Genomic DNA, 27,241 nt, shown 5'->3' on the forward strand with positions numbered 1-27,241 from the left:
CCTGATCAGAGTATTGACCTGTATACACAAATAGAGAGAGAAAGAGAGAGAGAGAGAGAGAAAGAGAGATAGAGAAATATAGACAGAGATGGGGAGAAAGAGGCATTGTGAGATAGAGACGGGGAGAGAGGGTGGAGGAGGAAATGGAGAGAGAGAAAAAAAGGGGTGGGGAGAATAAGGGGTAGGACGGATGGATGAAGGGAGAGAGAAGGAGGGGAGAAGGGAGGGATCGAACGGGAAGAAGTGAATTGACTTGATTTATTACAATGAACTCCATTAGTAAAATGTCAGTATAAATGTTTGAAATCAAAAGAATACCAGTGAACGTATTTCATGCGATATATTTGCTTTTGAGTACCTATGAAAGGTCACGTACTGTTCTTCTCATCCATGTATTCAAACAGTTCTATGGTCTTTAAATAAAATTTACATTAACAAAAATACACTGAGAGCATATCATAGTAAATTTACGTAAATATAATAGTTTCTTTCATTTTTAGTGTCCATATTGAAACTCTATTTCACATGCTTTGCAAAACAAATAGTACTTTCTACAGCATTATCATGACTAGAATTGTATCCCTATTTAATATATATATATATATATATATATATATATATATATATATATATATCTATTTTATGGTTTGCACAAATCATTGCAATTAATAATAATTAAAGCAAATTGAAATGTTCATCTTGTTGTTTACATAACTATTTGATTGTGAATAATAGAGCGTTCTCTTTTTAAAAAGTAATATTTCCTAGTGGCCGAGCAATGTATGCAGCTGCAAGGAAAAGGTGACCTAAAAAAAAGTGCATAAATCCAGTAGCATATTGTGGACTCAAAAATTGAGGGGAGGAGGGGTGCACCAGTCTTTTGTCTACGAGATAAGCATTTTTTTAGCTCTTTTAATTTGCGGCACCCCTTTAGGATTTTCACGTCACCCTATTTAAACAAATCATCAAAGGAACTAATTTTCATTCCTCGTGCACATACATACATGTAGGTGTACGGGCACATTTAAGTGTGAGAGCCGTGTGAGAGCCTCTTGTCTAAAAAGGATACTATCCATATGATATATTCATTCATCCTGTTGCCATTTCGATATAGATATGAAATAAATAATGTAATATATTGGAACCATGCTGCCCGAATCAAGACAAAATTCAGGCAGTGAGAAATGGAGAAGAGACGAAATAGATAGGGAATATACAGTAGAAGAAGATGTCGCTCATATTTGTATTCATGTTCTAGGCTGTAAACTATCTGAAAACTTTCTTATAAGTGGATTTTTCTTTTGTATTCTCATCTTTCTTTTTCCAGATAAAAAACACATACCCATTCCAGATGCATGAACCTGTTTCCTGTTATTGCCTAAGTACCCTTTCTCATCCACTTTCTTATATGGCCCTAACCTTGTTCACAGCAAAATAACCTACACCATCATCATCATTATCAACTTCAGGTGGCGCTGTAAAGCGCTGCTGTGGTCTTCACGAGAGCACGCCATGCAACTCTTTCACCTGCCATTTGTGTTGCACCTTCCATTCCTTGTCAAGACACTTTCTTGATAACCTACATACAATCATAATAATAATAATCATCTTTTAAAGTCCACTCCAAGTTAAACCGAAAATGTACAGCTTACCTTAATTATCAGTTCTTGCGAAATTCACCTCCGTAATGTCAAGTCAGAAAGAAAGTTGATCTTGTAGATGTTCCTTTTATAATTGATACTGTTTGAAGAAGAAAAGTAAATCACCTCTTGTAATGTTTGTATTAGGTGCAAATCAAGATGGCGTCTAACTGTATGCCAGCCTACGTGAAACTGATGATCACTTGCCACTGACTCGATTTGCTCACAAATGTATGGGCACTCTTCACACACAGCCTGTATGCATACAGTGCATTAATATTGCAATACAAGCAGAAAAAACAAGAAATTGTCCCCCAAACACACAATGTATGAGCGTTGACAAACGATTTGCTCTGTTGCTCTTTGTGAATACACTATTATGAATATGAATCATAGCCGTCTAGCGTAGGATGAAGGCATTTACATTCATCGTGATGTTAAAAAAAAACGTTACATGGGAATTTCTGTAGTCAAGGTAGTCAAGTCAGGTATGTGCAAACATAAAACATTGGCTTGTCAAAGTTCGGGAAGGGATATACACATTGTCCCTTTAGAGAGGACAAATTGTGCATTTTAAAGCGAAGCTGTATGCTTCATAAAGGACGCAAATAATTGTTTGATACTCATTTAATGAACCTCCTGCTGATTCACTTAATAGTTTACTTTGCTGAGAGTATTTTCAAGTATTAAATCTTTCGCCCTGTATGATCCCATAATGATAATAATAATACACAATATTTATAAGGCGCTTAATACTGGTGTCTCTAAGCGCATCATATTCTGACTAAACAATTATTTACCAAAACTTATAATAAACACACAAATTATACATCTGTTCTTTATTCAATAAATCATGCATATATAATAATAAAAAAATAAGATAAGAGTGAGATCAAACATACATACAAGGGGTCAAACATAGGATCAAACATAAGATCTCATGAATCCCCCCCCCCCCTCCCCCTCTTTTCGTCATCTCTTATCCAAGTGCCGTCCTTCCCAGTCCTTAGCTACGCCAATGGTTAAATCAATAATATTATTATGACGCATTTTACAACGTAGTGTTACATTAAAACATAGTGAAACCATTCTGTCAATATAATATACTCATACAGTATATGGTCAATATGATACTCACAGTATTGTAGAGAAGTATTCTGTTGTTTAAGGTTGAGGAAAACTATGATAAAATAAATATCAAAGGAAAAGGTACACTGCGTTGTAGGCGAGGAGACATTTAAACCTTTTCTCAATCCTTGTGATGTAAAATGATAATTGTATTTATGAAATCAACCGAGTACCACCTAGTCTTATCTCATGAGGTTATTTTTCAACTTGAAAGTAAATACTGTTTTCCCTCATGTGATATGATAGCTGATAAGGTATATGTATTTTGATATATTGGCCGTTGTAAATATAGCGATGAATAAATATGCTTATCATTTTGGAGTTCAAAGAACGAAATCGATATCTCAGATAGATGTATATATTTGTTTTGATAAGGTGTTATTGACTGTGTTATCTTTGGCCCAAACGTGGCACCTGTCCGTGACAGTAGTACCTTTTTTGAAAGGGATGGAGGGCGAGGGGTGATGTTTATTCATACCTGTCATGTGTTATTGACTTTGGTCAATAATATTTTGTAAACCTAGTATCTGTTTGATTTGGCTCAAATCAATTGTTCTCTTTATTTAATTACATGTGTGTGTGTAGTGTTTGTATGTTATTTCATTTCTTTGCACTAATGGTGTTCCTTGAGTATTCGCTGTTCAACTCATTTCAAGATTCTTACTGCAATCATATTTGAGAATTACATGCATGGGCATTTAACTTTAAATGGCATGTATAAGTGCGTGTTGCGCATCCTTACCTTTCTTTTTCACCTCCTATTTCACCGAAGCCCCCTCATTGGCTGGACCAATGCTATAAAAGTGCAAACATTAAATCATTATAAGTATATGTTATTTGTTGTCTCTTCCTGCTCTCTTTCTCTCTCTATCTCTCCTTCTCTCTCTTTTCCTATCGTTCCTTTCTTCCCAACTTTCTCTCTCCCTCTCTCCCCTTCTCTCTCTTTATTTTTCTCTATCAATTCCTTTCTTCCCCAATTTCTTTCTCCCTCTCTGTCTTCCTCTCTATCTCCCACTCCCTTGTTGTCACTTCCTTTCACACTATCCCTGTCAATACCCCTACCTCATCTTAACATATTTTGACGAACCCGCAACTTGAAACTTCTTTTCCATCTTTATTTTCCCTCCGAGTGTCTTCGTTTCTTTATTTCACGTCACCATTATCCAAAATGCATCATATTATTTGTTTTCCAATTCTTGTACAAATAGACATTTGTTGGTGGTGAAAGCCTCACACCAACAAACACCAACAAATATATCGTCTATATTCTTAAAATATTGTGAAAAAGTGAGAAAAACATTTGAATCAGTCATTTCGTTGCCAGGAATTATCCTGATTTATCAGTTTTGTGAGAAGTAAAGCAAATGAACAAAAAAGACAGGTTGCTATCCACAAATTTAACTATGTATTCTCATATTTCTTCCTCCAGATAAGATAAACATACCGCATCCCGCATAAATACCCCTGTTTCATCAACTTCCTTGTATGAAACCGAAATTTTCACAGCAAAATGACCTATATTACAAGCAGCGTAAAGCTCACCTTAATACCGGTATGTTGCAATTAAAATCTTCGTAATGTGAAGTCAGAAAGAAAGCTGATCATCTAGACGCTCTTTTTATGATTGAAACTGTTTGAAGAAGCACAATTCATCCAACCTCGTGTAACATGTGTATCAGGCGCCAATCAAAATGGCGTCTATTTGTATACCATTCCACGTCAAACTGATGCTCACTTGGCAACAATTTGCAAACAAATTCCTCCCCCAAACACATAATGTAGGAGCTTTGACAAAGGATGTGGTCCGTTGGTCTTTGTGAACAGATTAATATGAATATGAATCATATCAGTCTAGCATGGGATGAATGCATTCACGTTCCTTGTTATGGCTATAGAAGCGTTACAGGGGTTTGTGGACGTGGAGTTGGGGGGGGGGGGAGAAGTATGATTATGCCGACCCCCTTGAAACAAATCGTTTTTTTTTTTTTTTTTCGCTAGGGAGAATTATATACAATGCAGATAACCAACCGTAGTTAGACAAAGTTCTTCAGGGATGTATTTCCGTCCCAAGACTTTGTATTACCATTCTATCCTCTGTGAAAGGATTAAGTGATTAGATAAATATGTTCATGAGGGCAAGAAAGATCATGAAACTCTATCATTTCTAGATTACGTGTTCATTCATGTTAAAGTCAACGTGAGAAGAGAGAACTTTTGCTAATGCAAGGCCTTCACTGTGGAACAAAAGTAGCAGATCAGTTAAAGTATACAAAATAATTTTAAGTACAGTATCTGTTTGATTTGGCTTAAAATTAATACTTCTCTTTCTTTCGCTACAGTTGTGAACAGTTCTTTTATTGTATTTTATCTCTTGCTCAAGTGTTCCTAGAGTATTTGATTTTCAAGTCATGTCAATATATGAATACCAATGTTTACATTCTGCAATTGAAAGTGTCTTTACATAATCATATTTTTGCGAACTCTCTATGAATGTCTATGGTTCTCAATAGTACTGAGCATAAAGTACCGAAGTGCTAATGTCATATTTGCTCGTAATCCAGGGTACTAGTTCCACTGAGTTTTACTGTGAAATCATTCAAGCAACGCACCGGAGCAGGGCAGTGCTTGACACCGGTGTGATCATCACATGGTGACACCATTGTTAAACGCAACATCGATTGGAACCCCCTTCCCCACGTATTTTTATTTAGGGTACGCACATGCATGTTCCCTCCTTTTGAAAACACCCCCCCCCCCCTTAAGTCCGGTGTTTAAGGTACGGGCCGGATTTGTGTGTACTACGGGCCAGACTTTGGTGCGTGAAAAGTACCCCTTTACCTGACATTTTGGGAACACGCATCGTATCCCTCCGTTCACGTTTACATGATTCTCCTGACTAGAAATAATAATATATATGTTGATATGTTTTCCATATGCATTACAATAAACAATTAATAATACTTCGAGCGAAATTGACGTGTTGATCTTGTTGTTTACATAGTTATAGGATTGGCAGCGCGATCATAGAACTGATTCTCACTTGGCACACACTCGCCCACAAATCTATCAACATTTTCCACTCATGGCTGCATACGGTGAATGCATATGGCAAGTAGAGAAAAAAAAAATCCACAACAAACAATGTTTGAGCGTTGACAAAAGATTTGGTCTATTGCTCTTTGTAAATTTCCTCGTCCACCTAATCCAACGGATTTGTTTTTTCAGCCTTCTTGCATGAAGGTGTACGCGAACATTTGTGCACGGGCGTATTTGTGAACAGAATATAAATCAAAGCAGTCTAACATCATATGAAAGCATTCGTATTCCTCCTGAATGTAATAGAAGTGGTACTGGAGAATGCTTGTCCACCCCGACCCCCCCCCCCCCCCTCCCCGCCCTCAAAATAAAAGTTTGCTAGGAAGAACTATTACATGTTACTAACCAGCTATATTAAGGAGAAGGTTGAGTTCTGGAAAGAGGTGACAAATAATTTGTGAGCTTTATCATTTTTTTTATGCAAGTGTGGAAGAACATCAGATGAGACAAGTTCCCTGAAAAGCATGGCTCTTCAAATGCCTTCATATTCTAAATATGTCATGTACCATCGTAAAACTCGGGGGTATTTTTTTACGCCACGTGTTCTTGTAGTCCCACATACATTTTTTGTGTACAGTGTTTGTAACTTTACCTAGACCTGGCCAAATTTCTTATAATTTTGATGATTCCAGAACCTTGCAATACACACAAATTATTATATGTTAGATGATCAACCTTTTCTGTTTGATTCCACACCGTTTCTTTCACAATGCAATCGCATGACCAGAACTCAGCTTCATCTTTAAGACAAGTTCTTTAGAGTAATATCTCAGTAACATGACTTTGTATCCTAGGTAAAAGGAATATATTCATTAGATCAATGTGTTTATAAGGGCTAGAAAGATCATAAAACTCTATTCAAAATCTCGATTAGGTGTTCTTTCATGCTGATTACAACATGAGTTGAGAGAATCTTGGCTCATGCAAGGCCTTCGCTGTGGAACAGAAGTTGCAGATCAGTTGAATATGAATAATAATTTAAAGTACAGTATCTGTTTGATTCGGCTTAAAATCAATATTTCTCTTTCTTTCACTAAAGTCGTGTGTAGTGCTTGTTTGTGATTTTATCTCTTGCACTAGTGTTCCTTGAGTATTCGATTTTCAACTCATTTCAGGATTGTCACTAATATTTGAGAATTACATGCATGGACGTTTAGCTTAATGACATGTACCCTAAGTGCATTTTGCGCCCCTCCCTCTCTCCTTTTTATCCCATATTTCCAAGATGCCCCCTCATTGGCTGGACCCATATGCTGCAACGGTGTAATTGTCTTAACCCGTTACAATTCATGTTATACGTTGTCTCTGCCTCCTCTTTCTCTCTCTCTCTCTTTCATTCCATATCCACTTTCTGTATGCCCCTCTCTTATTCTCTCCCTGTCCCCCTTCTCTCTTTTCTCTATTAATTCCTTTCTCCCCCACCCTCTCTCTCTCTCCCTTCTTTATCTCTTCCCCTCTATGTCCTACTCCCCTGTTATCGCTTTATTTCACACTATACCAGTCCTGTCAATACCCTTTCCCCTCTAAAAATATTATAACAAACCCACAACTTTCCATCTAAAGTTCCTTCTAAGAGTCTTTGTTTCTTCGTTTTACTTCACCATATTACAACATTATTCAAAGTATTAGTTATTCATCCTGCGTACACATAGACGTATAGGCATATTTTCGAGTCAAAGCCTCTTGCCCGAAAATATACTTTGGATTTTATATATTGTGAGCAAGCGAGCAATACAATATATTTAGTGAAATCATCAAGAAATAAAGAACATGAAAAAAGACAGGTTGTAATAGCATAATTTTCATTACGATATAAAATACAATAAACAAAGCTATATTCGAGAGGCATACTGCCAGAACTATGACTAAATCCGGGCAGTGAGAAATAGAGAAAGGACGAAAAAAAAAGGGACATACAAAAGAAGATATCGATAACTTTTATGTTCATGTTGTTGGCCCTAATCTATCTTAAAACTTTCATATAGGTGGACTTTTACTTTGTATTCTCATCTGTCTTCTTCCAGACAAGACAAATTTAACCCACACATCATGCATACACCTGTTTCTTCTTCATTACATAGTCACCTATTTTTCGTTCACTATTTCTTATTCACTTCCTTTTATGACACCAAACTTGTTCACAGTCAAATGACCTACATACAATGTACAGCTTACCTTAATAACCAGTTTCTTGCGATTTTAACCTCCGTAATGTGAAGTCAGAAAGAAAGTTGTTCATCTAAATGCTCCTTTCATAATTGAAGCTGTCTGAAGAAGAACAATTCATTCAATCTCTTGAAATATAATGCTAGGAGTCCACTGGGCCGGCGCCAGTTGGTGCCAGTTTGCGCCAATGCAATTTACTGTGGCGCCTAGTGTCGCCAATAAGGTGCCTAGTGGCGTGTAGTGGCTCAAACTGCCTCCCAACTGGCTCGTGGTGGCCCGTAATGGCGCCAAATTTGAATGTGGCGGCAAGAAAATTTCAAAATGTTTAAAATTTTCGTCGCGCCACTTGCATCGAGCAATCAGCGCCAAGTGTCCGCCAAGTGGCACCAAATGGCGCGAACATATCGCCCTTTGGCGCAAACAATCCGCCTATTGGAATCCACTGGAATGTAATGGCGCGCGCCAAGTTGCGCCAATGAGATTTCGCGCCACATGGCGCCACTTGGAGCCAAGGGGCACCTTGTTTGCGCCACTACGCGAGCCAAACGGCACCCGATTGGTGACTACTTCGCGCCAAATGCCACCTGGTTGCCCGTCATTCGGCGCCACTTGCCGCCTATAAAAGCAGGGCGGCTTCACAGTACTTTCTCACAGTGATGGCGGCAGTTCTCCAAGCTCCAGGGATGAGGTTGTGCTGGGCATCCTCCTGGTCCAACATGCGGACGTCCAGTGCCTGATAGCGCTTCCTGATGAGGTTGTTCAGCATGACGGCAGCTTAAACGAGCAGGCGGACTGTGTCTGGTTCCTGTCTCATCTGGCCAAGGAAGCACTGGAACCACAGAGCCAGAATGCCAATGGCATTTTCAACCACACGCCTTGCCCTGGACAGCCTGTAGTTGAAGATCTTCTGCTGTTGGACCATGTTACGACGGCCATAGGGCTTCATCATGTCCGTCCTCATGGCGAAGGCATCGTCTCCCACGAAGAAGTACGGCATAGGGTGCTCTTCATCATCATGGGGGAAGAGGAGCTGGATCTGGGATGCCTAAAGTGCCAGCTTCAATGCACTCCTTCAGTTCACTGTTGTTGTAGATCTGGGCATCAGACTGATGGCCAACCCCACCCACATCGATCCACATGAACTGGTACTTTGAATCTACCAGAGCCATCAGGACAACCGAGAAGAACTGCTCGTAGTTGAAGTAAAGGCTGCCTGATTTGTTGGGCTTCTGGAGATGGATGTGCTTTCCATCATAGGCTCCCAGACAGTGAGGAAGATTCCATCTGGCTTCAAAATCACCTGCAACCTCAAGCCAGCCTTCATTGGTTGTGGGGAGGGAGATGACTTCTGCAGCATACTCATCCACTATCGATCTGGCTACATCAGGAACAAACTTCTGGATGGTTTCCTTGCCCTCTCGGAAGTTGTAAGACAGCTCGGCATAGGTGGCCCCAGTGGCCAGATGGCGCAGGAAGACGAACAACGTACATGAGAGCAGGGGGAATGGCCTTCCCGAAGTGGGTGTCCTTCTTCTGCAAGTGGGGTGTAAGCCTGACCAACAGGTCATCAAACATCTTTGGGGACACCCTGGTGTAGTTCTTGAACTTCCTCCTGTCATTCTCCCTCAACTCTTCGATCAAAGTGTGGTACTGTCCACGTTCGGCCCTCAACTGTGGGTGGAGCATGGGTCTAAACCACCAGTTGTGCTTCCTTTTCTTCTTAGGAGGCTCTTCTTCTTCAGGATTGGCCAGCATAAGTTGATAGGCAGTGGCCACCTCAGCATCTCTCATCATCTTCTGATGGAGCAGCATCATCACTCCAACATTATCAAAAGCCTCAGACATATCAAAATTGTAAATATTTAGTAGAGATGTTGTTCATACAGCAGCTGATGAGGGTCTGAACCAGGTGGCCGGTTCAGATGGCCGGTATTTATATAGTCGGCAAGCAGCGCCAAGCGGCGGCAAGTTCAAACCAATTTGGCGACCTTTGGCACAAACTAATCACCAAGTGGCGCAAAGTAGCCGTCTGTTGGCGCGAATGGCGCCAACAGGGTGAATTTTGGAATCAAATGGCCGTGTAATGGCGCGAGCTGGCGCAAACTGGCGCAACATTTTGGAGCAAGCCGGGTGGCATTTGGCGCACGCCATATGGCACCCAGTTTATCCCACTTGGCGACACATGCCGAACGGACATTAATTCGCCGCCACAGCGAGCCACTACGCGCCAATCACATAATCTTTGGCGCAAACTGGCACCAACTGGCGCCGGACCAGTGGACTCCTAGCATTAGGTGTCAATCAAAATGGCGTCTATGTGTATGCCATCCCACGTCAAACTGATGCTCACTTGACACACATTCGCCAAAATTCTATCGGAGTGTCTCACTCATGGCTGCATACGGTGTATGAATATGGCATGTAGACAAATAAAAGAAAACCAATAAACATACAGCGCATGAGCGTTGACAAAAGATGTGCTCCGTTGCTCTGTGTGAATAAATTAATATCAATAGGCCTATTAATCATAGGTGCATCTTTACACGTATTCCATTCTACTGTCTGTTTTATCAAACTATATCAAAGATTGCCATTTCCCATGGCAAAGGTATGAAATAAACAGTGTTGAATCTTACAAATGTTTTATTTTTATGGCACTCGCCATGTAATTTACTTAATATTATTCATTATACCTGTTGGATACATATATGTCAACATGTCACATACCGAAACAGAAAATCAACCAAATGAATGATACAAATACTTAGTATAATGCAGCTTTGTAGAAGTTGTGAGTGTGTGGGATGATGAATCTTTGTAACTTATTTCATTATTTTAATGCCACAATATGAAGATATGTAATCATTACTTAGCATTTTGTCTGTAAAACTAGATAAGGATACTAGGCAAACTACTTATTGTTCTATTAAATATACTGGTCGGATACTTATATTAATCAGCATGACATATAGCCAATGAACAATCGACAGTTTGAATCTAACAAATACTCAGTATAATGCAGTATCTGTTCTATCACACAACATATCAACAATTAACATAATCTCATATAACAAATATAAAATCGACAGTGTCGAAACTCACAAATACTTTTGAGCTATGAGCAAATAATAAGCGAGCACACTTGTAATGTAAATACTGTTTTGATTGATAATTAGACTTTGGCCTTTCTAGTTGTTATATTATCCATTTTATCAAATATACTTTTTGGATACATGAATATATTACAATGCCTCAAAGCAAAATGAAAAATCAACAAATTAAATTTGAGAAAAACTCGGTATTTTACAGCTATGTACATGCTGTGAGTTATTTATTCATGTCTTCTTTAAAAAAAGCAGGGTGATCCCATTCAAGCCGCAAGGCCTGCTTTCCAAGGGAGCCGTGCTGTAACAAACAAATTACATTTCAAATATCTTACACACTGAGAAAAAATGGTGCAAATATGCACCTTTAGGGGTGCAAACCGATTCAACAATATCAGCACCTTTAGGGGTTAAATCCTGCACCCTTTTTAAAGGTGCAGTCCTGCAACCTTTAAAAGGGTGCCAAATTGAACCTTTTAGGGGAAATTGTACCATGTATGGTTTATTATTGCACCTTTATGGGTGCAAACCGATGCAACACTAGCAGCACCTTTATGGGTTCAATCCTGCACCCTTTAAGAGGGTGCAAACCGATGCACCTTTTAGGAGACATGTTAGTACCCTTAATGGTTCAATCCTGCTCCATTAGGGGTGCAAACCGATGCAATAGCAGCACTTTTAGGGGTTCAATCCTGCACCCTGTAAAAGGTGCAATCCTGCACCGATCATCGAGGAATACTGCAAATTTTGCTCGTACACAAATACATATTAAACATGCATGATGTTTCTCGGTTAGTAATCATATTATCAATATATCTATTGCTAAAATGTGAATGTAATTGTAACATGATCAGACAAAATAATATATTGGTTATTGATTGCCAAAGGAAAATACAAATCACGAAATTGATGTGCATTGTCATAATTTGATTAACAAATCATGATAAATGTTTTTTTTATGTGAACACGTGGAAAGTAATCATAATTATGCATGCAATATGCAAACTTTTATTTTGCACCCTTTTTTGTTCGATATGGTTCATTTTTGTGGGAAGGGTGCAAAATCTGAAATTGCACCCTTTTTTGAACCCCTTTTCCTTAAATAGGGTTCATTTTTATGTAAAGGGTCCAAACTCTTATTTTGCACCCCTTTTTGGCACCCTTTTTTCTTAGAGTTTACAATACACATACAAATACTTAAAAATTTAACATAGATTATACATGCGTATAATAACTTGCATCTAATACTAAACGACAATATTTGTTTTGACATTTCTGTAGTCGCTTTAAATCTTTCATTTTCAGTGATCCCCAAACCCGGTTGAACACAATCAATGTGAGGAAGAATTACGAAATAGTATAAATGAGTATATACACGTTTTGTCAAACAGTGCTTAATCCTACGCATACATATGAGCGAGTTCATAATCCTTTTAACAACATCATTGACATGGGAATACCAATCTAAGTTCTGATTTACAATAACACTCAGATATTTAAATTTCGTTACATTTTCTATAAGTTAACCACCCATTTGTATCTGTAATTTGACTGGATTCTTCTTCCTTCGACTTGAAAATAACATAACTTTAGTTTTGTCTGTGTTAACAACTAGTCCATTTTCATTCATCCATTCACATACAACTAGTATGTGGTTTTGTAACCGGGTTTAAACAGCTTGTACTTCATAACCAGAGGGGAAAAGGGCAGTATCATCTGCGTACAAAAAAAATATTAGTATTTGAATGCAAGGCTAGATCACATATGTCACTAATGTGCATACAAAATAGTACCGGGCCCAAAATTAAATCCTGTGGTACCCCAGAATGAACTGGGAGGAAATCACTTCTAATGCCCTTGTGTTAGATAGCAAGAATTTAATTTATTTTCATATTATAAGATTTGTCTGGGCAACTTAACAAAATTACAAATCAAACGTTTGAATGTTTCATAATGAGCAAGATTATAAAATCAACAATGTTGAATCTTACAAATCTTTCCGACGGACCCGGGCCCCCTGGCTTTTTGTTGTTTTGTTTTTTGTTGTTGGAATATGAAAAAAGAGTAAGTGATCGCAATTGCGTCCAAAGTTCGGCTTGTTGCACGTGTGTTATATAGGCAATGGCGAGCTGGCGACCTATTTTTACCAAATTATGGTGGGTAAACTTTCAAAAGTCAATAGGACATGATAGTACGAGGGTTCCAATGAAAGAGCTAGTGATAACGTACGTCAGTAAAACCTTGTCGATGTGCTATGTTATTGCCCTTTTGCGAGGCATTAATCCTCATTACTGTCATAAGGGCGTAGGTCCCCTAGTTGATAAGTATAATATCATACACATGCTTTAGCAGTAACGCAAAACAAACACTGGCACATTATTATTCAATAAAATATGAGAATGTATACTATTATCTAGATGTATTAGAAATAATAATTGTCAAAATAATACCATAAATTGGGGTAAAAAAAAAAATTCCAACGTTATGAGCGACCGTGCAGGTATATTTTATTACACATTTATTGAGATCTACATGTAATTATTGGGATGCTAGTAATAATAGTCGTATCACATGTTTATTTAAATACCGTGTGATAACGTAGTGAACATGGAAAAAAGTATTCAAACACGATTCGACTTAGAGGGTAAATCTGTTTTTGAATACAAGAATGTTTTCTCCATCGCTAGCAATCATTTTTCCCGATGATGTCATCATCACCCGAGATTCGTCAAGGCAATCACCCTCATTCTCTTGTTCTGTTGATAGAGGAAATGATGCCACTCTTCTCTTCTTCACATCACTCCCACTCATCACCTGATCAATCACACACGTCATCCTCTCATCATCTGATGTCACGACGTAGATGTCGTCTGTCATATAATCGATGCAGGCATTCAGGATGACGCCATTGTGGGGGATTTCCCTTTGCGCACCCTCTCTGTCGATGATGAACAATCTGTGATCTGCTAGCAAGGATCGAGCGACGATGTGACCTGATGATAGCACATCGTGCATCTCTATATCTTGTTTACATGTGATGGTATTCATGATCTTACCATCAGCTGGGTTGACGACGTACATCTTAGACTCACCCCACTCACCAGCGATGATCATCCCATCCTGGTCAACAGCTACATTCACCGATGTGACAGGAAGCGTGGTGTTTCTTGGTATGGTGACGTCATTGATATGCTTCCATTGTCTGTCATAAACACCGATGTACCCAGTCAGACTGTCCCCTGTATACCCTTTACGGTATTTACTGCATACTACCTTGCCATCATTCAGTAATGCACAGGAGGCAACCCATGATGTATCGATCCCGGTGATCACTCTCTGGCTGATTTTAGTATTCATATCTAACATGTATGTATGCTGCCTACCCAATACTCTATCTGTGATGATCACATTGCATTCATCTATGCATCCTACAATGGTTGGTAATTTATCTTTAATATTGATTGTATCAATGAGCTTCCACTCCCCATCATATCCATCAATCCTCCCATCATACTTCTGTATCCCAGCACCCTTCACAAACCTCACACCTGATATGGCCCCAGTAATTTGTTTCAACTCACCCTCGTTCAATGGCTTCTTTAATTCATCACTCACTGATGTTTTCACACGATGACCGTCTTTGACGACATTTTTATCATTTTCGAGTACTGTATCGAGTGTCTGTATTGTAGTCTTTGTGTTTTTTATGTCATTTTGCAATGTGTTCTCCAACTCACCAATCTTTCTTTCTTTCTCTTCAGCGATGTTCTTAATGTCTGTTTGAAGAACATGTTGTTTATTGTCGATTGGTTCTCGTCTTTTCTCTGCATATGAACGGTTTAATTCAATTTGCTTCTCTCTCTCCTCATCGTTCTTTCGAATATTCTCATTGATTTTTTGAATCTCCTCGCGAAGTTTTTGATTCTTCTCATCAATCTCCTGGTTGATTTTAGCAACATCCTCCTTCTCTTTGTCCGTTTGGATGGCCTCATTGATTACCGAATCTACTTCATCTTTCAAAGCTTGTAGATGGGTGTCGGTGTCTGTCCTACACTGATGAATCTGATCTCCATAAACTCGACAAAACTCTAATTTGTCCTTTGCCTTTTCTTTTAGAATGTTTAGTTTTGCTCTTATGTCCATGATGGCGCCCTCTATATCCTGTAGCAAACAAGGCTGCTGATGATCTATCATTGCGCACAATTGACATACTGCTACACCGTGTGTTTTACAATACAGTTTGATTTTTTCACCATCATGCTTCTCACAATACAGATTGGGCCTACCCTTTCTTGCTTTTCTGATGCACTCCTCTTTAAAGGCGCAGTCGTCACAGAGGTTCTTCTTCTCCTTCACGTAGTACGTCACATCTGTGATTGATTGACAGTTCTCTCCATCACAGATGTGTTGTGCAGAGCTGAAGTTGGCCGCCATCCTGATCAGAGTATTGACCTGTAGAAAGAACAATTCTCAAAAGAGAAAGAAAGAGAGACAGATAGGTAGAGGTAGACGTGGGAGAGAGAGAGAGAGAGAGAGAGGAGGGGGTGCGTTTTTGTGGAAATAGGGGTTAGATGGTTGGGGTGGATAGACAGAAGGGGAAGGAAGGGGGAGAGAAAAAGCAAGGCCATGAGGGATGGGGGAACCACGAAGGGAGGGAGAAAAATAGGGTGAAAAAGGGATAAGGAAGGGAATAAAAGAGGGGATCAAAGGAAAGGGAGGAAGGGAGGGATAAAGCAAAAAGAAGAGAATACTAGATTTAATACAGTGATCTCATTTAGTTAAATAGTCTCATGCACATTTTTAACAAGAATATTAATAAATAAGTGTATTTCCTCCCGTGAAATTTCTTTAAAATTGATAAACAAAGGTCGTAATTATTTAATCAAACACTTGAAGGTCTTGAAAACAAAAATAAATAACCTCCATGTTTTAAAAAAATGCATTGAGAGTAAATTTATATATATTGATTTGATATTTCGTAGTGTTCGTAATTGATATAACATATACATTGCTCAATTTATCGGTACTTTGTGCAGGCTTTCAATTGATAAGACAAAATCACATTTATAATTTTGTAGAATTATTTGTACAAATTATTAAAATTGACAACAACGAATGATCTATAGCAAAATTGACAAGTTTATGTAATTGTTAACATAGGTTAAGGATCGTATGCGTGTTTTTATAACAGTGTTCTTGATAAGTGATAATATCAAGTGATTGGAACATGTGAGGCAATGTGTGCAACACTTTATAGCTGCAAGGAAAAGGTGTTATAATATTATCGTTAACAACCCCATACTCACATTATTATTACATACGAACAGATTAAAACCAATATAATATATCAACAAGTGTACGGTCACAGTTTTATAGAGCAGTATTCTATTGTCTAACGTTGAGGGAATTTATGAGCAGAAAATTTTCATAGAAAAACGAGTCACGGCACTGTAAGCAGGTGTGTCGCTAGCGGGGGTGTGTATGGGTGGGGGGGGGGACAGCCCCAGCTACCTGGATATTGTCGACAAAACTGCACTGCCGTTGGGGAGTATGATAAAATGGGAGGGAAAGAAAAAGAAAAGGAAAATAAAGGAAAAAGGGGAAACAAGAAAAAAAAGAAGGAAAATAGGGGGAAAGAAATGGAGGGGGGGGCATCGAGGAGACAAAGGGGGTAAGAGCATGAAAAGGGAGGGGTGGGAGTAAGAGAGAAAGGGGGGGGGGGCTATTGAGTGGAATCATATCGTCTGTCGAGGGAGCAAGAAAGATACGCATAGATTTGTTGCTGTGTCGGGTCAGCTGTTTCGGTATTCTCGCTCGATCCTCGTGTACTATATAAATGTGACATGTATAATGTCGGTTGGTTGGCGATTTTTTTTTCTTCCTTCGCGTACCGATGTGACTTTATATTTGCTTCGACGACTTCGAGAGAGACGACTATAATACTTGTATTTTCCCGAATTTTAACTAGCAGTTATTGAAGGGATCCGGTAACTTTGTCTTAGATTCTGAAGAAGAAAAAATCCTGGATTTAGCTCATGCTACAATGATAATTATAAACTTTTAGGTTAGTCAGGAACCCCATGACTTTTAGAAGTCTGATTATCAAGATATTTATGATTGGAAATACAAATTTTGAAAACCGTTCGCCAAACGATTTTTTTTCATTACACTACAGTCTATTGGGGAAAACGAGTATGGTAAAACCGGTCACTCAAAGATTTTTACTTTTTTTGAGGCACTTCTTGATCATTTTGAAGCGTGATTTGTTTAGGGTTTCAATATTACACCATATCACAGACACTGATATCAGGTAGGGCCATGCATCTCAGATTTACCATTGTTACGATGCCTTTAAAATGAATCGTCAATTGTCATTGGTGGATTTTTACTTTGCATTCTCATATTTCTTCCTCCAGATAAGATAGACATACCCCCATCCCGCATGAATACACATGTTTCTCCTTTTATCACCTAATTATGTATTTTCCATGAACCTAAATGTCCTTGTATGAATCCAAACTTTTTCACAGCTAAATTACCTACATACAATGTAAAGCTCACCTTATTCACCGGTATGTTGCAATTAAAATCTTCATAACGTAAAGTCAGAAAGAATGGTGATCATCTAGATACTCTTTTTTATGAAGAAGCACAATTCATCCAACCTCGTGTAGCATGTGTATCAGGTCCCAATCAAGATGGCGTCTATTGGTATACCAGTCTACGAAAAACTGATGCTCACTTGGCACACAGTTGAAAACAATTTCACGGCCTTTCACTCATGCATGCATGCATTGCATGACTTTGGCAAGTAGAGACAAAAGTTAATTGTCCCCAAACACGCAATGTAGAAGCGTTGACAAAGGATGTGCTCTGTTGCTATTTGTGAATAGAGCAATATGAATATGAATCATAGCGGTCTAGCATAGGATGAATGCCTTTGCATTCCTTGTTATGTCAATAGAAGCGTAACAGGGGTTCGTGGAGGAGGGGGGGGGGGGGGGGAGGAGTCCAGTGTGTAAAATCAATACGGGTAGATCTTTTTCTTTGTTACGAGCCGGATATTTTGGGAACACGCATGCGGTCCCCCCTTTCCCAGAGTGGGGGGGGGGGGGGGCTCGAGAAAAAAAATGTTTATTTCGCAAGGAAGAATTCTATATAATGCAGATAATCCAACCGTAGTTAGACCAAGTTCTTCAGAGATATAGTTCGGTTAGAAGGAATAAAGTATTTAGATAAATATTTTCATGTTTTAGAGTTTAGAAATAAGCAATACGAAGAAGAAAACAATAGGAGTGATCGAGAGGGAGGAAAAGAGAGAGGAAGGAGATTAATTAAGTCAAAACAAATAGAAAATGACTGTGGGAGGGAATTTAATGAAACAATCAACTTGAAGTTATAAACAAATGTGAGAAACAAACATAGACCTAAAGTTTATCAACTTGTCCCCAGATATATGAAATGAAAATAATCTAACACAGTTACACCGGTAGTAAACAAATTTGAAATAAAACAATAGCACAACGCAAGGGCAAAATAAACTTCTGAAACGTTATAAGATTTTATGAAGTATATATTTTGTAATTATTTTCTTAGCTTTATAATGAAGGGCCTTTTTTCTATTAAACTGAATGGCCCGAATTCACAAAGGAGGTTTGTCGACAAACCTTGGTTTTCGTACGTCATATGACGCGTTTTTTTACAAACCTGGTTTGTAAAGAACAAAAGGAGGTTTGAGCTCAAACCTTGATTTGTGAATTCGGGCCAATAACTTTGGATCACTTTATGTAATTATGGTTTGATAAAGAACGAAATGAAATGTTGGTATCCGAATGTGAGTGGATCGCCAGGTGGAGTATAGGTGCAATAGAACAATTTTCCGAAAACAATCATTTGAAAACTTGAAGCCCGGCGCAAATTCCGCAAATACGAAACAAAAAAAAATTAGCTAATAATATTGCAACATGTGCAGGCCTGTATCTGGAACTTCTACTGACTATAGATAAAATAGCATAATGAACCTCTTGTTTGTATCAGTCTGATGCAACAGAGATTTACATTCGAGTTTTACTTCTTATAATTATTGTACTGAAATATTCTTCTCATCTCCGTTTCATCAGGCGGTCGTTCCGTGTTTTCTTTCTCCATATCGAGATTATGGTATAATAATTTATCTCAAGATCGAAACAGGCATACTTTTGAAATATAAGCAAATAGCAGAACGGAAAACAGGCAGAGATGATGATGGAAAATGGTGCTGAGCAATCGAGCGAGAAAGAAAGAGGGAGAGAGACAGAGAGAGAGAGAGAGAGAAATAGAGAGAAATACAGAGAGAGAGAGAGAAACAATTATTTATCATGTCATTTTTTCGTCTGTGACATTTAACTTTACCAAATATTTTCGTTTGTTACCTTATCTTGCATGATTGTTATATCTTTCAATGCAAAAATATCGCAGATAGGGTAAGATCTGGATTTACGTTATAAGATTAATAACAATCTGCATTTAGGAGTACGTCAAAATGTGATCCCATTAAAATTCTTACAAAACAGTTACGACAACTGCAAAAACAACAAGACCCCAATAACAGGGTTATCTGAACCCCATATACATGTAGCATACGAGGGTCATCCATGCTAAAGTCAGTTCATTGTGAAACAATCTATACCCTTTAAATACCTTTATTCCGCTTTTCTATTGTTGGAGATAATAACCATGACAACGACCTTTACCCTCGGCCATGTTCATTGTTCCTCTTTATGCAACTTAGCTGTAGGTGGGCCTGATTTATGAGACATAACTCTTTTCACATAATCTATTTAGGTCTCAAATACTTTCAAATATTTCTGTGTCATTTTTGTTTGTATATATATTGTCAATTCTTACAAACTATAATTGTCAAAATTTGCGAATACTTACAAACTTTTACATTTACCCTATCATCTTCCGCTCTATATAATCCTATATTGTATTGATTTGTCATGTACTTTCATTTATGTGGTTGTCTCCCTCTGCATGATTTCTTCTGATTTTGTAGACTACTTAGACTATTTTATATTTATAAGTAGAGGGGAAAGTTTCATTATTTCTCTTATAATGGTCTCCACCTTCTTTTAGATACCTTTTTGTGCTAAAGTATAATTTCCGATGTATATTATTTCCGTCAATATAACATGGTAATGAATGTTTCATTTTATGTTGATGCAACAGAGATTTACATTCAGAGCCAAAATTATTACTTTCTATAGTTTTAGTACAGTAACATTCTTCACATTTCGCCATTATCAGCCGCTTGTTCTCTATTTTCATTTCCTATAATAAATATGAGGGATGTGTTATAATAATTTATCTCAAAGAAGGAATGATGTCTGCTTACAAGCAAATGGCGAGATAGGAAACAATATGAAAGATGAAGATGGAAAACGACATTGACAGAAAGAAAAAAGAGAGACAGAGAGACAGAGAGACATATAGGAGGAATCGGGCGCCGCACTGTGGCGACCTTCACTAGTGTTTCTGTTGGATTTACCTATACTTTCATTCTTATGGGAGGATTTGTGTTAATAACATTCAGCCACCATGTCGTTCCTAAAAACAAGATTCGTTCTGGCCGGGATTCCTGATGCTATTCGTTTTCCTGAATGGATTCTGGATAACTTCTGCTATAGAAGCTTTCCTTCAGCATAGCAGATTGATTTATAGTCGAACTGAGATCCTACGCCTACGCGACACTTCCCCAACAGCGCGACCACAAGGCTTTGATGGATTCTCCCATGAAGTGAAACCGCGTAACAGAAGTAAGCGAGGGGGACTCAGGGTACGCTCAAGGAAGAGGGGTACGAAACCAGCCCTACCTAGTATGATTATCGGCAATGTGCGATCCCTTGCTAACAAGATAGATGAACTAGAAACCCTTACAAGATATAAACATGCAGGGGCGTATGCAGGGGGGGGGGTTGAACCCCCTTTGATATTTTCATGTGTGCAAACCCCCTTTAAAAAAAACCTAACCCCCCCCCCCCCTTTTTTTATTATTAAAAAAAAAAAAAAAAAAAAATAATGATATGCCAATGACTGAAGAAAATATTCGATACCAAAAAAAGAAAAAAAAAAGGTGACCTCTAAGGAGGTGTATGCCTATACATAAACTCAAAATGGTGTCAAAATTGGACGGTGAAAGATGTGACTTGTAAACCAGACATAGAGCTAATCTCAGTGGGACTAAGACCGTTTTATCTTTCCCGAGAGTTTCCCCAGATATATGTAAAAGCTTGCTACGTACATCCTCGGGCAGACTAACCACTGCCAGTGAAATTCTAACTGAGAACACGCATCGTTTAGAGGAAGCTGCCCCTGACGCCCCAATCTTCATCTTGGGCGACTTTAACCAGTTGCGGCTAGAAAACTCCCTACCAGATTATGAACAATACATTACAATTCCTACAAGAGGAGATGCCACCCTAGACCTGTGTTACGGAAATATTTCAAACGCATACGAGTCCAGGGCGTGTCATCAAGTCTAGGGCGATCAGACCATAGATCTACCACCGGAACATACAGCTGATACCGGCATATAAACAGAAACTGAAACGTAGCAAGCCCGTCACTAGTCAACGATACGCTTGGACCCCAGAAACCAACGAGGCGTTACGCGCATGCCTAGACTGCACTGACTGGGACTTGCTAATCAACTCCGCGAACTCTTTGGACGAAGAAGCAACTATTGTCTCCGACTACGTCAAGTTCTGCATTGAATTGACAATCCCACACAGACTCGTTAAAGTTTATCCTAACAACAAGCCGTAGGTGAATAAAGAGCTTCGCAATCTGCTCAGAGAGAAGGTAGCAGCACTCTCAGCTGAAAACTCTGAGTCACTAACGGATATCCAAAGAAAAATCAAGCGTCAGACGGAAAAATGTAAACATTCCTACAAGGAAAAGATTGAACAGAACTTCCGCGAAAATAATCCCAGGATGGCATGGAAAACAATGCAGGATATTACCGGTTTCAATAAAGATAAATCTTAATCTGTGGTAGTTGATCAAGATAGTGAATGTGTTAACGAACTCAACGACTTCTATTGCCGATTTGATGTAGAAAATTTCTATTGAAATGTAAGGTAATAGACGCAATTCCAGTCAGAGTACCTATCCAAATACATGAGCATGATGTAAGACGTATGTTTGCAAGCTTACAAACACACAAGTCGCCCGGACTAGACGGAATAGGTAACCAAGTTCCTGAAAGTATGTAAGGATCAGTTGGCCCCAGTGTTTACTACACTATTTGAGAAATCTCTAAGTCTAGGCATAATCCCCCAGTTATGGAAGCGGTCAATAATTATCCCTATCCCAAAATGAAAACAAACGCAAGAAATGAATGATTTCGGACCCATATATCTTACATTTAGCGTAATGAAATGTTTAGAGAAGATTGTGTTGAAATACCTCATGAGACAAGTTGGGGATCAGATAGATGTGTTGCAGTTTGCTTATAGGGAAGGTAAAAGGTGTAGACGATGCAATTTTGACATTTCTCTATAATATATAAGTGGACCACGTTGGTAATTTTTGTAAGATGTCTGTTTGTCGATATATCAAGTGCATTCAACACAATTGTACCGCACATACTGATTTAGAAACTAATTGACATGAAAGCACAACCCACCCCCATTCTATGGATACAGGATTTCCTAAGTGAAAGTAAACAATATGTTCACTTGAGAAATGTAAACGCCAAAGTGAAATTCATCAACATAGGAGCCCCTTAGGGCTGTGTCCTCTCTCCAGTATTATTTTCTATTTATACCGGAAAATTGTGTAAGCACATCACCAAACTGTCAAATGATTAAGTATGCAAATGATACTGTAATCTCAGACTTTATGTCAGACATCAGAAGTGAACGAGATTATGTCACCTGTGTAAACCGATTTGTAGAGTGGTGTGAACGGCACTATCTCAATTTGAACGTCTCAAAGACAAAGGAAATGATAATAGATTTTCGGAGAAGTCCACAAGCAAGACCACCGCTTATTATTTAGGGGGCGACTGTGGAAAGAGTTGACAGTTATGAGAACTTGGGAACAACGGTAACTACTGATTCACTCGACTGGTCATCGAATGTTACCTTGCTTAGAAAAAAAGTGCAATCAGAGAATGTACTTCTTGACAATGATAAACACGATGCATGTAGACAAAACAATTCTGATTATATTCCACAGATCATTGATAGAGAATGTAGCTACATACAACATAATATGCTATTTAGGGAATGGAACTCAAAAAGATAATGGCCCGGTCCCACTGCACTTACGGATGCAAAGAGGATGTAAAACGTAAACAAAATCTTGCCATCCGTTGGAAAACGCTATGCATCCGTTGTGTACTCATTGCATACGTGTTTCATACGCTCTATCCATCGAGCATCCGTCCACTGTGATTTCATCCGCGCAAAAAGTTTTGAGCAGCACAAAACTTTTAGAACGGATGAACTTTCCGCCGTGTACGATGTAAATCCGCGACAAATACGAGCAACAAACGTTCTATGTCCGTTATCATCCGTTCAACGTCCGCTGTATCCTCTCTGCATCCTCGCAACTCACATCCGCTGCAGCTGTAAACGGAACGAGGGAGGAAAGATAAGGTACATGGAACGTCTATACATCGTTAGTAGCACGGAAATAGTTTGCATCTCGTATAGAAAGTATTCAAAACGGACAAAGCGTTTGTATCTGGGATGTATCTCGTATATTTAGGATGTCTAGAGTATGTAGAAGGACACCTAGCGGACAACCGATATTTTGTATGAAAAGGGAGAGAAAATCATCTGGATCTCAGTATGAGTCGAGCAGCCGTGGTGTACAGACCTCATCACCCTTGGTCTTGGTCTTCAACATCATCATCAATTGTTCTCCACCATGGATGATCAAAGAGTCCATATGATAGCTGCACTCATTCAACAGCAGAACCACAACCTGTTCAGACTGTATCAAACAAAACAATGCAAAGTTTTAACCATTTTTTCAAAGTTTTTACCAACACTTTACAAAGTAAACAACATTTTTATAAGTAAACAATGCTGCTCACAACAAGTGTTTCAAAGTTTTTACCAACACTTTATTAAGTAAAAAAAAAATCCAAAGCTTTAGCCAATTTTTCAAAATTTTTACCAACACTTTATTAAGTAAACAAAACATTTGTATATTAAAGTAAACAATGCTGCTCACAAGTGTTTACAACAAGTGTTTCAAAGTTTTTCCCAACACTTTATTAAGTAAACAAAAAGGTATGCAAAGTTTTAGACATTTTTTCAAATTTTTTATCAACACTTTACAAAGGAAAAAAAAAATGTATAAGTAAACAATGCTGCTCACAACAAGTGTTTCAAAGTTTTTGCCAACACTTTATTAAGTAAACAAAACATTTTATAAGTAAACAATGCTGCTCACAAGTGTTCACAACAAGTGTTCACAATCACAACTCAGTCTCTCAAACTATTCTGAGTCACTCTGAGTCATGTCCATGGTCTCAGCTGTGAGGTGTAAGGCAGTGACTGTGGCTGTGCTTGGCCTCGAGGGTACAGCAGGTGGTGGTGTGGTCAGGAGTGGCTCTAGGGTGGAGGAAGGGTTGGGATGAGTGTGCTGGGGCTGTCTGGTCTGCAGCTGGGAGAGGAGTGGCGTCTGTGGCGTCCGATGAACATGGGCCTGGACTGGAAAGTTCTGCTTCTGCTGTGGGAAGTCGTGGTAGTCGTAGCCTTGGTAGGTGAGGCGCTGTTGAAAGCAGGACGAACTTCAGCTGGGCCTTGAGGGTTGTGGAAAAGTGATGTGATCTTCTGCTTCATCACCTGGTACTCGGCCTCGGGCAGGTCCCTCAGGGTCTGGCTCACGTAGGTGATGAAGGGCTTCCGGGCCGAGGATGCTCTGTCCAAGTCGACCAGCTGAGAGAGAAGTTCTGTGCTGGTCTTCATTGTTTCCCTAATCTCCAACAGCACACTGTAGTCCTGTCCCTCCAGTCTATCTCTCTGCCTGCATCCTCTGGATCTGGTAGTGGAGGTGGGGGTGGGTTGGCCTCTGGTGGCTGCCGCTTGTTCCTCCATTTGTGACAGCATGACTGTCATGAAAGGAATTTTTTCCAGGCGAGGAGGGAAATGTACTACTCAAAGGAAATGTACTACTCAAGGGTCAGATAGAGGTAGCCAAGCGTAGGATGCATTATTGCATACATTTGCATTTAACATGTATAGTATATGGGGTTTTGTTATGCATGATTTGGGGTTGGCTATTGATTGTAGATAGAAATAGAAATAGCTTGCATACCCAGGAGGTTTTGGATGTTAAGGACCTGGCAAAGAAAGGGGAAAGGGAAGTTGCTGTAGAATAATGGGCAGAACCCTTCAAGTCAGTGCTACGGTGCAGACGTTTAATGCACGAGGTAGTTTTTATTTATATTAGTGGGAGAAACATTATTCTTGAGAAAGACTTTTTACGTCGGGGATTCTACGCAGTCTAGAGACTGGCCAAGCGACCAGGGAATTCATCGACGGAGATCGAGATAAGCTGTCAAGTCGACGGGGATTCTACGCAGTCTAGAGACTGGCCAAGCGACAAGGACCAGGAGGGACTCACGAGATGGAAGCTGCCCTGTTATAAAGTTATGTTCCATTAAATTGTTTATGTGCTGTTGATGATTTTTTGACGCCACGATTTGTAGGCTGAATATTAAACTTTTATTTAAACTTATACAATTGTGTTCTGGTGTGGTTTTCTGATGAGGTAGCAGTGTAAATAATTAAAAAACAGTCGCTCACGTGACAATTTGGAGGTCCCACCGAGACCCAACTGCTACTTTATTGGAAAGGATTGGGAAATATTACCCTCAGTTCATATTGTGATTTATGTGAAGTGGTTCTCCCAAGGTGTGCATTGAAGCATGGTTCAAGCCTTGGTACATTATTGTGCTCTCTATACTTGCACATTAAAGCATGGACGTTAAGTCAGGCAAGGCTTTAAGCTATTGCAGTTAGGATAGGACAGTTAATTATTGACGGATTTGTCGCGCTGCGAGGATTAGGACATAGGTCGTTTGTCGCCCGAAAAGACAGCGTTTAGGTAAAGGCTAATATACAAAAAGCTTTACAGGGCTGTTGGTCGACGGGATAGCGAATGTGTCGGGAAGAACTATTGTTCTTAGTTCTAACATAATTACTGTCTATTCTGGTATAACTGGTTGATTAGCACGATGGCTAGTATTGAGAAAATCAAAGAATTTTCTTCTCTAGGTAGAGAGATCGGGCTCACTGGAAGTGAGTTGAATAGTTTCGTGTCGGCTCGTTGTAATGAGGTTACTGAACGCGAGAAAGAGGCTCTTGAACGTGAGAGAGAGCGGGAGAAAGAGGCTCATGAACATGAGAGAGAGCGGGAGAAAGAGGCTCATGAATTGCGCTTAGCTCAACTAAAGGCAGAGCAAGCGAAAACGGAAGAGCGCCTTCCAGAGTTTGGTGGGCTAAGATTGAAAGTTGGCAAATTCGATGAAAACACTGATAATTTTGATTCGTATATTACGAAATTTGAATTGATGATGGAGAGTCAACGTGTTCCTGATCATTTGAAGTGTTTGCATTTGATTGCCAATTTGACTGGCAAATCACTTGATGTTGTCAATAGGATGAGTGGTGTTGATCGCACTAACTATGGAAAGGTAAAGCGAGAGATTATGGAATATTTCCATTTGACTGAGGAGGGGTATAAGAAGAAGTTTAGGTCGGCTAGGCCGAGTAAGGATGAACGCCCCAAACAGTTTGCTGTGAGGATGAAGGGGTATTTTGACAAGTGGCTGGAAATGTCTAATATCCAGGAGAATTACGAGTCTTTGGTTGATTTGGTAATGCGAGAGCAATTTGTAAATTGTTGTCCCAGAGAGGTAGTCGGATTCTTGAAAGAGAGGAAGTGTGGAAAGTTGGATGAAATGATTGAAAGTGCTGAAGTATACGTGCATGCACATGGATTGCACACTTTCTCGAGTAATCCTAGAAGCGATAGATTCCATCCAAGTCAAAACCAGAAACAAAACCAAAGACCTGAACCTAAATCAGTCTCTGTCACACAAAC

The 27,241-nt window shown here is 39.1% G+C and overlaps 1 protein-coding gene across 1 annotated transcript; it reads right to left on the reverse strand.

Moving 5' to 3' along the window:
• Positions 1-13,771: 13,771 nt before the first annotated feature.
• On the reverse strand, positions 13,772-15,568 carry LOC105446153. The gene has a single exon (XM_011682588.2). The coding sequence runs from the start codon at positions 15,566-15,568 to the stop codon at positions 13,772-13,774; it is 1,797 nt and encodes a 598-aa protein (XP_011680890.2).
• Between the last annotated feature and the right edge of the window lie 11,673 nt (positions 15,569-27,241).

The sequence above is a fragment of the Strongylocentrotus purpuratus genome, unplaced genomic scaffold, assembly GCF_000002235.5.
Source record: "Strongylocentrotus purpuratus isolate Spur 01 unplaced genomic scaffold, Spur_5.0 spur5_scaffold_20, whole genome shotgun sequence".
In the NCBI taxonomy this organism is placed as follows: Eukaryota; Metazoa; Echinodermata; class Echinoidea; order Camarodonta; family Strongylocentrotidae; genus Strongylocentrotus; species Strongylocentrotus purpuratus.